At 35.0% G+C, this 15,498-nt stretch overlaps 1 protein-coding gene across 1 annotated transcript in view; it reads right to left on the bottom strand.

Annotated features, from left to right (window-relative positions):
* Positions 1-15,498, bottom strand: part of Pink1 (PTEN-induced putative kinase 1) — a 139,703-nt gene that overhangs the window by 114,971 nt on the left and 9,234 nt on the right. Inside the window, exon 2 of the mRNA XM_067150067.2 lies at positions 10,643-10,799. Coding sequence (XP_067006168.2) covers positions 10,643-10,799 — 157 coding nt within the window. The remainder of the gene's footprint in view (positions 1-10,642; positions 10,800-15,498) is intronic.

Here is a 15,498-nt window from a genome sequence, read left to right on the forward strand (position 1 = left end):
GAAAATGGGAAACCACGGAAAACCATTTTCAGGGCTGCCGACAGTGGGGTTCGAACCTACTATCTCCCGAATACTGGATACTGGCCGCACTTAAGCGACTGCAGCTATCGAGCTCGGTTATAAAGAACTACACGGAGACCTAACCTCTAACATGGCCCCATGCAAGATCTGTGAAGACTATCACAGGAGGTCAGAAGGTGACTTGTGGTAAGTGTGGAACTGTATACCATACCAAGTGAGTAAAACTTAATAAAAGTGAGAGTGATGCAATTGTGAAAAATAAAAGTATGACATGGAGTTGCGAGGACTGTAACAAAGGAGAAACGAAAACAGGAGAGGGTGATAAACCTTCTAAAGTTACAATGGAGGACATCTATAAGCAACTGAAAGAACTAAGAAGTGAGCAAAAAGACCTAGCGTACTCTCTGGAAGTCTGTCACTGCAAACTAGACGAGACACAGTGTGCAGTGAATGACCAAAAGAGATCGCTAGTGGACTTGCTACAGGTAATCGACATTCTAAAATCGGAAAACAACAAACTGAAACAGGAAGTGGATGACTTACAGGGACGAGTGGAAGACATTGAGCAGTACTCTAGACTGAATTCCGTACAAATACACGGAGTTCCAGAAACACATGGTGAAAGCACGGAGGAGGTGGTCAGTAAAGTTATTGCTGCCACTGGGGTGGTGTTTGAGTCATCAGTCCATAGACTGGTTTGATGCAGCTCTCCATGCCACCCTATCCTGTGCTAACCTTTTCATTTCTACGTAACTATTGCATCCTACATCTGATATAATCTGCTTGTCATATTCATACCTTGGTCTACCCCTACCATTCTCACCACCTACACTTCCTTCAAAAACCAACTGAACAAGTCCTGGGTGTCTTAAGATGTGTCCTATCATTCTATCTCTTCTTCTCGTCAAATTTAGCCAAATCGATCTCCTCTCACCAATTCGATTCAGTATCTCTTCATTCGTGATTCGATCTATCCATCTCACCTTCAGCATTCTTCTGTAACACCACATTTCAAAAGCTTCTATTCTCTTTCTTTCTGAGCTAGTTATCGTCCATGTTTCACTTCCATACAGTGCCACGCTCCACACGAAAGTCTTCAAAAACATCTTTCTAATTCTGATATCAATATTTGAAGTGAGCAAATTTCTTTTCTTAAGAAAGCTCTTCCTTGCTTGTGCTAGTCTGCATTTTATGTCCTCCTTACTTCTGCCATCGTTAGTTATTTTACTACCCAAGTAACAATATTCATCTACTTCCTTTAAGACTTCATTTCCTACTCTAATATTTCCTGCATCACCTGCCTTCGTTCGACTGCACTCCATTACTTTTGTTTTGGACTTATTTATTTTCATCTTGTACTCCTTACCCAAGACTTCATCCATACCATTCAGCAACTTCGAGATCTTCTGCAGTCTCAGATAAAATAACAATATCATCGGCAAATCTTAAGTTTTGATTTTCTCTCCTTGGACTGTGATTCCCTTTCCAAATTTCTCTTTAATTTCCTTTACTGCCTGTTCTATGTAAACACTGAAAAGGAGAGGGGGCAAACTGCAGCCTTGCCTCACTCCTTTCTGGATTGCTGCTTCTTTTTCAAAGCCCTCGATTCTTATCACTGCAGACTGATTTTTATACAGATTGTAGATAATTCTTCTTTCTCGGTATCTGATCCCTATCATCTTCAGAATCATAAATAGCTTGGTCCAATCAACATTATCGAATGCCTTTTCTAGATCTACAAATGCCATGTACGTGGGCTTGTCCTTCTTGATTCGATCCTCTAAGATCAGACGTAAAGTCAGGATTGCTTCACGTGTTCCTACATTTCTTCTGAAGACAAATTGATCTTCTCCCAACTCAGCTTCAACTTGTTTTTCCATTCTTCTGTAAATAATACGTGTTAAAATTTTGCAGGCATGAGATACTAAACTAACGGTGCGGTAGTTTTCACACCTGTCAGCACCGGCTTTCTTGGGAATAGGTATAATAACGTTCCTCCGAAAATCAGATGGGACTTCTCCAGTCTCATACATCCTGCACACTAAATGAAATAACCTTACAATGCTGGTTTCTCCTAAGGCAGTCAGTAATTCAGAGGGAATGTCATCAATTCCAAGTGCCTTGTTCCTATTGAGGTCACTCACAGCTCTGTCAAACTCTGACCTCAAAATTGGGTCTCCCATTTCATCAGCATCAACAGCCTCTTCATGTTCCATAACCAAATTATCTATATCTTTACCTTCATACAACTGTTGGATATGCTCCTGCCATCTTTCTGCCTTCTTTCCCTAGAAGTGGCTTTCCATCTGAGCTCTTAATATTCATACACCTAGATTTCCTTTCTCCAAAGGTTTCCTTGATTTTCCTGTATGCAGCATCTACCTTTCCCAGAACCATACAGCCTTCGACATCCTTGCACTTCTCCTTCAGCCATTCCTTAGCTACCTTGCATTTTCTATCCACTTCATTCTTTAATCGCCTGTATTCTTTTCTACCCTCTTCATTTCTAGCATTCTTGTATTTTCGTCGTTCATCAATCAGGTCTAGTATCTCCTGAGTTATCCACTGATTCTTAGTTGATCTTTTCTTCCTTCTTAACATTTCTTCAGCAGCCCTACTGACTTCATTTTTCATGACTCTCCACTCTTCTTCTATAGTGTTTCCTTCAGCCTTTTCATTTAGTCCTTGTGCAACATGTTCCTTGAAACAATCCCTCACACTCTTTTCTTTCAACTTGTCTAGATCCCATCTTTTTGCATTCTTTTCTTTCTTCAATTTCTTCAAATTCAGATGGCATTTCATGACCAACAAGTTGTGGTCAGAGTCCACGTCTGCTCCTGGGAAAGTTTTGCAATCCAACACCTGGTTTCTGAATCTCTGCCTAATCATAATGAACTCTATCTGATACCTTCCAGTGTCTCCAGGTCTCGTCCACGTATACAGCCGTCGTTTGTGGTGTTTGAACCAAGTATTGGCAAGGACTAAATTATGATCAGTGCAGAATTCAACCAGCCGACTTCCTCTTTCGTTCCTTTGTCCCAATCCAAACTCTCCTACTGTACTACCTTCTCTTCCTTGGCCTACCACTGCATTCCAGTTTCCCATCACAATTAGATTCTCGTCACCTTTTACATATTGTATTAAATCTTCTATCTCCTCATATATTCTTTCGATTTCTTCATCATCCGCTGAACTAGTAGGCATATAGACCTGCACTATTGTGGTGGGCATTGGTTTGGTGTCTATCTTGACAACAATAATTCTTTCACTATGCTGGTCGTAGTAGCTTACCCGTTGCCCTATTTTCTTATTCATTATTAAACCAACTCCTGCATTTCCCCTGTTTGATTTTGTGTTGATAATTCGGTAGTCTCCTGACCAAAAATCTTGTTCTTCCTGCCAACGTACTTCACTTATACCAACTACATCTAACTTTAGCCTATCCATCTCCCTTTTCAGATTCTCTAACCTACCACAACGATTCAAACTTCTAACATTCCACGCTCCGACTCACAGAATGTCAGTATCCATCTTCCTAATGATCACCCCCTCTCGTGTAGTCCCCATCCGGAGATCCAAATGGGGGACTAGTTTATCTCCGGAATATTTTACCCGGGAGGAAGCCATTATTAGTACATCATTCATACAGAGAGAGCTGCATGTCCTCAGGAGTTAGCTGAGGCTGTAGTTTCTCGTTGCTTTCAGCCGTGTAGGAGTATCAACACAGCTAAGCCATGTTGAGTATTATTACAAGGCCGTATCAGTCAATCATCTAGACTGCCGCCCTTGCAACTACCGAAAGGCTGCTACCCCCCTTTCGATGAACCATTCGTTAGTCTGGTCTCTCAACAGATACCCATCCGATATGGTTGCACCTGTGGCTCGGCTATCTGCATCATTGGGACACGCAAGCCTCCCCACCGCGGCAAGGTCACATGGTTCGCAGAGGAGGCCACTGGGGTAAATATCGATTCATCAATGATCGACATATGTCACAGACTTCCCTCAAGAACATCTGCCGGACCGGGTACTCCACCACCACCTCGTAGCATCATAGTGAAATTCGTGCGGAGAGCGGATAAGGAGAAACTGATGGATGCCAGAGCTAAACGAGGGCAGACAATGACCCTCGACCTTGGGTGGACAACAAGCCAGCCGGTATTCATCAATGAATGCCTTTCCCCTTCCAGAAAGAAGCTCTTTGCACAGGTAAGAGCAAAGGGGAAAGAGGCCAATTACCAGTTCTGCTGGGTGTGGAATTGCAAGATATTTGTTAGAAGGAAGCCAGGCGATCCGGTCTTACAGATTAAACGTGCAGAAGACATTGAAAAGATAAAGTAAAATGCCAAAACAAAACATGAATAACAGTATAGATAGGTAAAGTAGTAGTAAAGAAGAGGTAACTATTAGCTACCAGAATGTGAGAAGAGTTAGGACAAAGACTCAAGAACTATTTTTAGCTGCCTCTGAAAATAACCATAAGATAATCTGCATAACCGAAAGTTGGCTCACTAAGTCTATATACGATAATGAAATCATACCTAGTAATTACTGTGTGTTTAGAGCAGATAGAGAACATAAAGTAACAAGTAAACGGAGGGGAGGTGGGGTGGTAATAGCCGTTGATAAAATGTTTAAAACTCATTAGATTATTTCTTACTCTCATGAATTTGAATTTGTAATGGTTAAAGTTCAGTTTAAATGTAAGTCATATTTTATAGGAGTAGTGTATTTTCCACCAAATTCTAACCTTGATCAATACTGTGAATTTTTTTAAATAGTTGAATCAGCAGTAAATCTAGGAAATAAAAGTCCTATTTGTATTGTAGGAGACTTCAATTTGAGAGAAACAAATCAGGATGATGGTACAAGTAAAGCAAGACCGGCAGCAATGCAGCTTCAAAACTTCGTAAATCTCATGGATCTAACGTCTAGAAATACTATCACGAATAAATTTGGATACTGTTCAGATTTAGTTCTGGCCTCTACAACAGAGCAAATTCACATTGAGCGAGATGACCAGCCTTTGTTACCTGAAGATGACTATCATCCTGCACTGATTCTCTCAATAGAAGTTAATCTAAGAAAACTTGTTACATTGGACAGTAGATCAACTTTTAGGCATCATAATTACAATAGAGCTAATTTTCAATTACTCTTTGAATTACTAAACACTTGTGATTGGTCAGAATTGAATGACATTGAAGACGTTAACAGTGCTTTAGATTGCTTCTATAATGAATTCTATGAGATTCTTGATTATTGCATTCCTCTGACTAAGTATAGTAAAAGAACTTATCCAATATGGTATAATAAAGAAATAATACAACTAATTTGAAATAAGGAGTATCATAGGAAAAGAAAACATTGTAGTGAATATAGTATGACATAGTTCAAAACAAAGAGAGCAATCCTTAAAAAGAAAGTAAGAATAGCATATAAAGAATATATTCAAGGTATAGAAAGTAGTATAGCTAGTAATAGCAAAAACTTTTGGCACTTTCTAAAGCAAAAGAGGACCAATAATTAAGAATGTCACAGATATGTTCTGAATGATAGCACCTTAACTTCTAAGACAGAAATAGCCGATGGATTTGCCTCTTACTTCAAAAGTACATTCACAAAAAATAGCACTGAAAATAATGAGCAGTATATTCTAGAGGAACTTCAATATAAGGAACTTGACATGCTGAACATTTCAGTGGTATCTGTTGATGATGTTAAATGTGCTATAAAAAGATTACAATCTAAAAGAAGTGCTGGTCCAGATAATATACCTCAATATGTAGTGAAAGGATGCGGGGACGCTCTTGCATATCCACTTTGTATAATTGTTACCAAATCGCTGTAACAAAAAATATTTCCTGATTTGTGGAAGATAGCAAGAGTGTCCAATTCACAAAGATGGTAATATCGAAAATATACGTAATTATAGACCAGTATCAATACTATCGGTCTTATACAAAGTGTTTGAGGATATACTTTACTGTAATATCTATCGACATGTTGAGAAAGTCATCATAGAGCAACAACATGGCTTTATGCAAGGGAGATCAACAAGTTTGAATTTAGTAAACTTTACAAACTATGTGTCATCTATTTTAGATCAAGGAGGGCAAGTGTATGACATATACACAGACATGACAAAAGCATTCGATAGGATTGATCATCATAAACTTCTAAACAAGCTTCACAGTTTTAGTTTTAGTCCTAAACTAGTCGAATTCTTTAACTCCTACTTCAGGAATAGATTTCAATTTGTTAGTTTCAAAGGGGTAGCTTCATCCATGTACAGGGTAACTTCAGGCATAAACCAAGGTTCAAAATTAGGTCCACTGTTGTTCAATCTGTTAACGATATTGGCTCTGTGTTGAATTCTAAATTTCAGTTATATGCCGATGACATGAAAATTTACAGGCAGATTAGTTCAAACAAAGATAGCAAAAAATTACAACAAGACCTCACAGAACTGGTTGAATGGGGAAAGCACAATTCCTTTCAATTCAATGTTAAGAAATATGAATCAATGACCTTTACTAGAAAAAGACAACCAAAAAATCCACTTATGAAATGAACGGTATCAGCCTAAAACGAGTTGAGAAAAGAAGGATTTAGGAGTGATATTTGATAGTAAACTTCAGTTCAATATACACATAAATAATGCCGTAAATAAGGCCTATAGGAACCTACGATTTATAATGAGAAACACAAACAAATTCAAAAATATCAAAGCGATAATACAGGTATACAATTTCACTAGTTAGAACAGTAATAGAATATGCCTCTATAGTCTGGAATCCATCATGTCGGAAACGTACAAAAGAAATAGAAAATGTTCAAGCTAAATTTCTAAGATATCTGTATTTCTGTATGTCTAAAACTAGTGCAAAATATGTGGCATATAGTGACTTAATAACAAATTTTGGGATGGATAGGTTGCATACGAGGAGAACATTAACCTGTGTAAAATACCTACATAGAATTCTGAAAGGTTAAGCAGATAACCGAGAGTTACTCCACCAAATAAATTTATATGCACCGTTTGGAAGCAATAGAAATAATTTAACTTTCTTTGTTAAAAGGTCAAACACAAATCACCATACGAATTCGCCATTAAACAGAATATGTCAGTTAATTAATAAAATGCCAAACGTGGACATATTTCACGACGAGAGTATCTTGTTAAGGTCAGTCAGAAGGGAACTCGCACAGAGAGAAGACAAAGTAAATAGAATAGCATTATTGTGTACCATGAATAATTTAGTCCTTAGATTAATAATGTATATTTTAGGAGGAATTAAAATAATTTGAAACACACACTTACCACTGTCCATAGTTCATAAGTATAATGTTAGGTTTATATTTTAATTTGTATTGTAAATTTATAAAATTAGAAATAAGAAATGGGAATGTTCTGTAAGTGGGCAGAAATGCCTGTTAATTAATTAATTAATTAATAAATAAATAAATAAATAAATAAATAAATAAATAAATAAATAAATAAATAAATAAATAAATAAATAAATAAATAAATAAATAAATAAATAAATAAATAAATAAATAAATAAATAAATAAATAAATAAATAAATAAATAAATAAATAAATAAATAAATAAATAAATAAATAAATAAATAAATAAATAAATAAATAAATAAATAAATAAATAAATAAATAAATAAATAAATAAATAAATAAATAAATAAATAAATAAATAAATAAATAAATAAATAAATAATAAATAAATAAATAAATAAATAAATAAATAAATAAATAAATAAATAAATAAATAAATAAATAAATAAATAAATAAATAAATAAATAAATAAATAAATAAATAAATAAATAAATAAATAAATAAATAAATAAATAAATAAATAAATAAATAAATAAATAAATAAATAAATAAATAAATAAATAAATAAATAAATAAATAAATAAATAAATAAATAAATAAATAAATAAATAAATAAATAAATAAATAAATAAATAAATAAATAAATAAATAAATAAATAAATAAATAAATAAATAAAAATAAATAAATAAATAAATAAATAAATAAATAAATAAATAAATAAATAAATAAATAAAATAAATAAATAAATAAATAAATAAATAAATAAATAAATAAATAAATAAATAAATAAATAAATAAATAAATAAATAAATAAATAAATAAATAAATAAATAAATAAATAAATAAATAAATAAATAAATAAATAAATAAATAAATAAATAAATAAATAAATAAATAAATAAATAAATAAATAAATAAATAAATAAATAAATAAATAAATAAATAAATAAATAAATAAATAAATAAATAAATAAATAAATAAATAAATAAATAAATAAATAATAAATAAATAAATAAATAAATAAATAAATAAATAAATAAATAAATAAATAAATAAATAAATAAATAAATAAATAAATAAATAAATAAATAAATATTCCAGTATTTACATTTCTGTTCGTGTTGTGTGTCGTAAATCAGCTGTTTGTATTCGTGGCAATTTGGCACCACCAGCTGACTTCCGGCTAACTGTCAAGTCGAAACTCATAAAAATGGAACTATAGTTTCCATAACGGCATAGAGCTCAACAGCTAAAGATATTAAGTTACAGAAATTAAACCAAAAACTACTACCCAAAATTGACTTTAGAATTAGAAAATGTGAAATTCGCATTAATATAACTGGTCACCTGTTTCCCAGAAAGCTTGGAGATACTGAAAACAGTGGAGAAACCACGTTGTGAACTTCAACATACTTGCTAAAGAGCTTTTAATTTTCCACCTTGAAGCTTTCTTCAGAAAAATCCAACAGAAACCAGGGATTTGGGGAAGATGCGACTAGCATTCATCGTTGAACACTAGCTTTCCTCTGGTTTTCATTTTAAGGATTTTGTTCACACTCTGGATGGGCCTTCCACAAATACCCTTCAAAAAAAGCAATTGATTCCACTTATAAGCTGTCTTCGTAACCATCACACAACTGTTAAACAGCACTTGTTTTCATCAGCAGGTATTGTACTTATTCGATAAGCCAACATCGATTGTAAGCCGACTGCCGAGAAATCAGATACGAAAATTTAAAAAAAATTAAGCACACAAAGCATTAGGAATAAAATTTATGCCATTTAATTAGTCTGTCATACCGCCAGATGTTTCAGAGTCATCTTCACTTATTTCTATGTCACTGTCTTCGTACACATCATAATCCGTGCTGTCAAGCACTCGACATCGAACACTTTTTAAATCCAAAACTGATGAATTTTAATGTAATGTTTGGAGACAATGCTAGAATTTCAAAAGCCTCAGTTAGTAGAATAATTAGCAGAGTTTCTGCAGTGATAGCATTCATGACGATTACTTAGCTTTTCCTTCAGAAGAAGGTCAACAGATATCCAAGACTTCTATGAAATATGCCATTTTGCTAGTGCGTAAAGTGCAAGAATGCAACCACCTGGAGGCAATAAAGCTGAAATATGTTGCAATCAGAACGGATCGTTTTACTATTAATGTTCATATGACTAATGATCCTAACCCCCAAATCAGGGAGTAGTCTGACCAGGTTCTGTAAACACTAGAATATTTAATAACTCCCATACCCGAGCACAGTTTGAAGTATGAACAAGTTGCAGAGGGATCCTAAACAGAGTGGAAAGAATGAAAGAAGTATGTGAAAGACCATTTCCTGTTAACTGGGAATTGTGATTCAAAATATTCAAATGTTGAGACAACTTCTTTATGCAGACTTCACAAGTCAGGTTTTACAAATGCATTGAAATTCAAACAAAATTGCATTGACTGGGCTACAAAGCCACTTAACTGCCTCCTAGATTATTTTGCACTATTTGTAACACTCGCAAGAATTAACATGTAATACAACTATAGCAATTGTCAGGAAAAGCTTGAAGAAACACAAGAATCATAAAACTTTAAATATCAACTTGTTTACAGTTAACAACTGTTCATGAAACTAGGCCTGAATCTACATGATGGCAAAAGCTTGCAGCAACCAAAGTCATTCTCTTGCACGTGGGCGAGTGTAATATCAGAGTAATTCATAGTCTAAAAGTGTGACCAGAAAACAATGTCTAATTACCCAATGATCTGAAATACAAGGTTTCAACTAACAGTTCAACAATAAATTTGTTGTAGAAAAATTATGTCAATACATTTCTGTGCCCTAGTACAAATCTTTTTATATTTGCTTTCATGTGTTTTTCACATCCTTTAATATATTGCTATTTTATAAGCACCAGTTGAAAAGTTTTCTTATTTGTTCTCTTGTGTTTTCACAACTTTTAATATTCTGCTCTCATCTTCAGGAATGGTAAGACACAGCTTTCAATGTACCCGTATATAGCCTACAGGACATGTAACGCACGTATGTCTGAAAATAAAACATACTGTTTCCATATCCCTGTTGGCCAGTTTTAAACGCTAGTTTTAAACTGAAAATTCAATAGTATGTTTTCTCTTTTAACACATTCTTTTCCTTGTCACCTGCAAAAAAAAGAAATGTCTCAAGGTTTTACTGCAATTCAAACAGAAGATCCGGCTAAAAATCGAACCCATGATCAATAAGAGGAAAATTTTTTCACTGGAAGACTCACTTGGTTTCTTGCGAGCAGCATACACAACAGCACTGCATCCCTTAGCTATGGCTGGCCCCAGTATCAGACTGCTCAAACCAACCACTTCATTTTCAGAGATGCCTTCAACTCCAAAATCAGTTTCAACTGCATCCCACTGCAATTTTGATACTGCTTCCTACAAACACACAGAATGTAAAGTTATGATTTTATCTAAACTTTCAGGTGCTCAAAAACAGATTCTCACACACATATATTTCACTCATGATGGAGAACTTTAATCACTAACATTGGTTCATTCAATTAGCAAATGTTAATATGCAGAATGAAGGATGTAATCCAAAAATGGTGTTTATCTTTTACTGTATCTTCGTTCTCACAGAGACTACGGTAATGAGCAAATATAACAGGAAAGCTGTCTAGACCTATAGGACTGTTCTTTTGAACTGAAGAGTATTCAGAGTTAAAGAGGAGAACAAAAACCACCATAAATTGAAATATAATTCTGCAATTACATGTTCTCAGCTATGAAACAAGAGATCTAAAATCCCTAACAATCAAATTGAAAACAGTCTGCCTGAAATTGCAGTTTATTGCAAGGATCCAGAATGCTTCAATAAGTTTATACATTAATAATAGCCCATGGCCACTAAGAATGAAGGTATAATATAAAAATCAAACCGAGAGACTTAGCTGATCTGCAGCACCAGAGTGCATTCAAGTGAGGATGCATGTACAGTAAATGCTCTCATGACTTCTAAAGGTGGAATAATGTGTGGTATCTTCAAAAGCAGTGCTCGATAATGGATCAAAAGGTATCACGAAACTGGAGAATTTAGCAGGTATTTCAGAACTAGACTTTGGCAAATTTCAGTAACAAGTCCAGGATAATGAGCTGTTAAATGTATCATGGCAAAACCTGTTTCAAAAACAAAGTGATACAGGTACAATATGAAAGATGTTCAGTTCAATGTTAATGGAGCATAATGTAAATGTGCAGTTATGAAAGAGAATTTGTCATGGACATTGTTTCATTCAACTAGCATTGCCAATTAAGATATTGCTTGTAACAAGAAAATATTATATTCTCCAATGAATTTGTGTTTGGATCACTAAACAGCAGTCAAGTGCAAATTTACAGATTGCCATAGAAGCAGTCATGTTTCTGAGGCAGCATTCCTGCATGCTTTCTTGCCGACTTATAAGGCATCGCTGGACACCAAGTCAACTAGATACAGCCCAGCATACTAACCAGAATTTTTGTACTTCCATCTGTGCAAAGCATGATTGCTCCCAAGCAAAATTAGAATGTAACTTTCAAGTTTGCATTATTTTCAGGATACCTAATTAATATTTATTCAAATAGGGAAGTGGAAATGTCTTAACCCCATCACCATCTCATGTTTATTCCACCACGTAATCCTGTGGGTGGGGGTATAGTAGTTAAGAGGCGACTAAAAGGGAGACCAAGGACTCAACTTGGGAGTGTGGGTTGGTGATCACGGTTCCGCTAAGACAGCCTAGCATTGTTTCCACTCTTGTATCTGTGTTCTTGACTTCATCTTTCCCATCTGACCTCCCTTAGGCAACTCTTGTTCTTTCCCGACCTCCACGGCATCAGGTTTTCGAGACCTAGGGAGTCTTTCACTGTTGTGCCCTTCCTTTCTTTAGCAGATACCTTAATTTTTCAAAGTGTCGGATCTCCTCTATTTTCTTTCCGATTAGTGTTAATAGAAGATGGTTGCCCAGTTGTACTTCCTCTGTAAAACAATAATAATCACCACCACTACCGTCTCGACAACGTAGTACACAATTATCTAAATCTCAACCAGTAACCACAACTACTGTGAGTAAATGAACAAGTGCGCAACGAATCTTGGAATTATACCCTTGATGCGATACCTTACGCGTGCTGGGGCCCCATAGTTGCCAGGCTCTCGAGTCTACATATATTAATTACTAAAATGTAACAATAACTAAAATGTAACTATTACAATTTTATTTCCAGAAGTAAATTAAGAGTAAAAATTACATTTTGTGAAAGTAACAATTGAGGAGTTGGATGCAATAACAGCGTAAGTAGATTTACGTTATTTTGAGAAACAGAAGCTTGAAGTTTATAAATGTTCTGAGTTAAAAATAATATTAGGAATCAACCTGAATTTCATTAAAAGACGTTTGAAACAGCCAGGAAATGTATTTCCCAAAGAATTTTATTGATCTGTTAGCATATAAGAAAGACAGAGTTATTTAAAATTTCCTTTTATACGCTGTTATTGCATGAAGAGCAGGAATATTATATTTTGCCATACACCAGTATTGATCAGGGAGATAGAAAAGCATGATCACCCACTATAGAGGAACAAAAGTGGCAGTTTATCACACCTCAGTTCTCAAAAATGTCTAAACTTACTCAAATTAACAACAAATTCATTAAAATAATTGTCAACTAAGAAAGGTAAAAAATAAGTTTATTCGTTATATAATATTCACCTTTTTTGTTCTTTACTGAGCAAAGGGCCGAGAGAGGTTTGTAACAGTGTTCTCCCCAACTATAGTATTAGGCTACGGTAATTCCCCACCTTCCCCAACAAATATTTGAAATGTTACAAAATTAGAAACATTGCTTTCTGAACAACTTTTATTCCTATTTTCATTTAAAAAGTGATTCTCTAAACTTAAAAAATGAAAAGAAACCAAAAACATATCACAAAGTATATAATTAGGATTTAGACATTGTATGTCTTACTTGTTTAAAATACTTAAATACCGCATCATTGACCAAAATCAGGATGATTCACCTTTCACATGCTGCATTAGCGGACTGTAGGGAATCATTACGCACACATGACTTTCACACACCACTCAAAATTTTCAGGTTTTAAGTATTTCATTAGTGAAAGAACATCAACCCTTTTGTCTGCACTAGCCACAAAACCTTCTCTTGCGCTCGCTGACATCTTCTCTAGCCAAAGAACTGGCAGCAACTGAACGTGCAGCTCGTGAAGCATGCTTCATGCAATAACAGCGTAGCGCATGGTACTGGTTTTAGTGAGCTCCTGACCTTTATCGGCACCCTAGCGAACTAAGACCTGGACTAGGTTGTAGTGAAGGGACCGAGAAATCCAAAAACGGTATTTATGCAATAACAGTGCAAGTAGACTTACGCTGTTATTGCATCTAGCTCCTCAATTATGAATGAACATTACTAAAAAAAGTAATTGTTACTAGTAATTCAATTACTTTTACTTTATTACTTCCCACCCCTGGAAATGACTCAATTAAGATACAATGTCCAGTCTTCCATGAAATAACACTTAAAATCCAGAAGGTACAAAAATAAGGAAATTTAATTCATTAATACTCTACCAGGAATGCCGATACAGCAAATATTACCGGTACTTCAAAATCATGAAGTATTTCAGGGTGCAGTTAGGCAATCTGCTCCATCCTGGCTGACATGTAGCACGTGACATAAGCTCTGTTGCTAGCTGCCAAGGCTAAGCCACGTCGCTGAATATCATCCGACTGCTTGCTGATCTTGATCAATTCTAAACTGAGATAAAGATGAATGAATGACACCACCCTGTGTGTAGTCTCATGAACCTCAATAAATTCAAATCTCATTCAAATCCCTTCATGGATACAGAAGTTATTTAATATAATGTAAACTGACAAAATCGTGTGACGTAGCTCATCTAGTGGTACATAAGGGACCCAGCCAGGGCATTAATCAGCTTACTCGCTATTGAGAGCTCTGCCTAGCAGGCTCACTAGTGAACACTGTGACGACATCCCATCTCAGGACGAAGTTACACGCTACTACGAATTTAGAATTCCACGGATGCGAAGTGGGACTTAAACTCTTCGAGAACTTTGAATTTCTCTATGTGACATGAACCTATATCTCAACAGTCCTGAGAACTTTAACTTCATTTATTTTCCTCAGGCAAAGAACTCTGAACATTTCTTGTAAGAAATAACATCACTTCTTTCTTGAAGTGCAGAACTTTAATAGAATCAACTATTTCCATTCAACGAGTGAATATTTGCGATCGTAAGGGAACATTATAATAGATTCCTATGACAGCGAGTGAAATCACAGGTTGTTAATAATAAAAACAGTGCCTCCCATGCATTAGGACACAATACAAGTGTTGATGTGTATCAGAACTTTGTTGTAGAACTTCATGCGATATAAGACTTGCTTCTTTAGTGTTAACTGGCAGTGTGTTTCTATGAATAAACTCTTTCATTTAACAAATTAAATTAGTTAAATTTTTCTTTCTGTGTGGCAAGTAACCACAAGTTTGATTTTAGTGGACATTTGAACAGTTCAATTTCCTTTCTGTGTGGCAAGTAACCACAAGTTCGATTCTGATGGATATTTGAACTGAACTAAGTTTTCTACGTTTCTACAAGGTTAGTAATTAAGTGTTCGATTCTAGCTGACATTCGGACCTAACTCAATCTAGTATTCGCATTATCAGTGAAAGTCAACGACTTCCTTTAAACAAGTACAAGCCCTAATCGAAACAGACTTTCAACGTTTTAGGTCGTGTTACGTACATGTAGTACGTGTTGAAGATATGTTAAGTACAGAACAAAAATGGCCAGCTGGACACCAGTGGGATCCAAACCCACAACTGTTTAGAAACTGACTCTGAGCACGAAGACTCTCCAATGGCGATCCGAACTATTCCCCCAGTGACTATGGTTCCGAAGATAATCTCGACTGTGATCCAGATTTCTGAGCTTCTGTTGAAATTCAGCAAATTGAGCAGCCATCGAAAGGGAAATCTCAAAAAGGAACTAGGAAGAGAATACAACTCTGGTTTTACGTCGCACCGACACAGATAGGTCTTATGGCAATGATG

The sequence above is a fragment of the Anabrus simplex genome, chromosome 6 (genome assembly GCF_040414725.1).
Source record: "Anabrus simplex isolate iqAnaSimp1 chromosome 6, ASM4041472v1, whole genome shotgun sequence".
NCBI classification, from domain to species: Eukaryota; Metazoa; Arthropoda; class Insecta; order Orthoptera; family Tettigoniidae; genus Anabrus; species Anabrus simplex.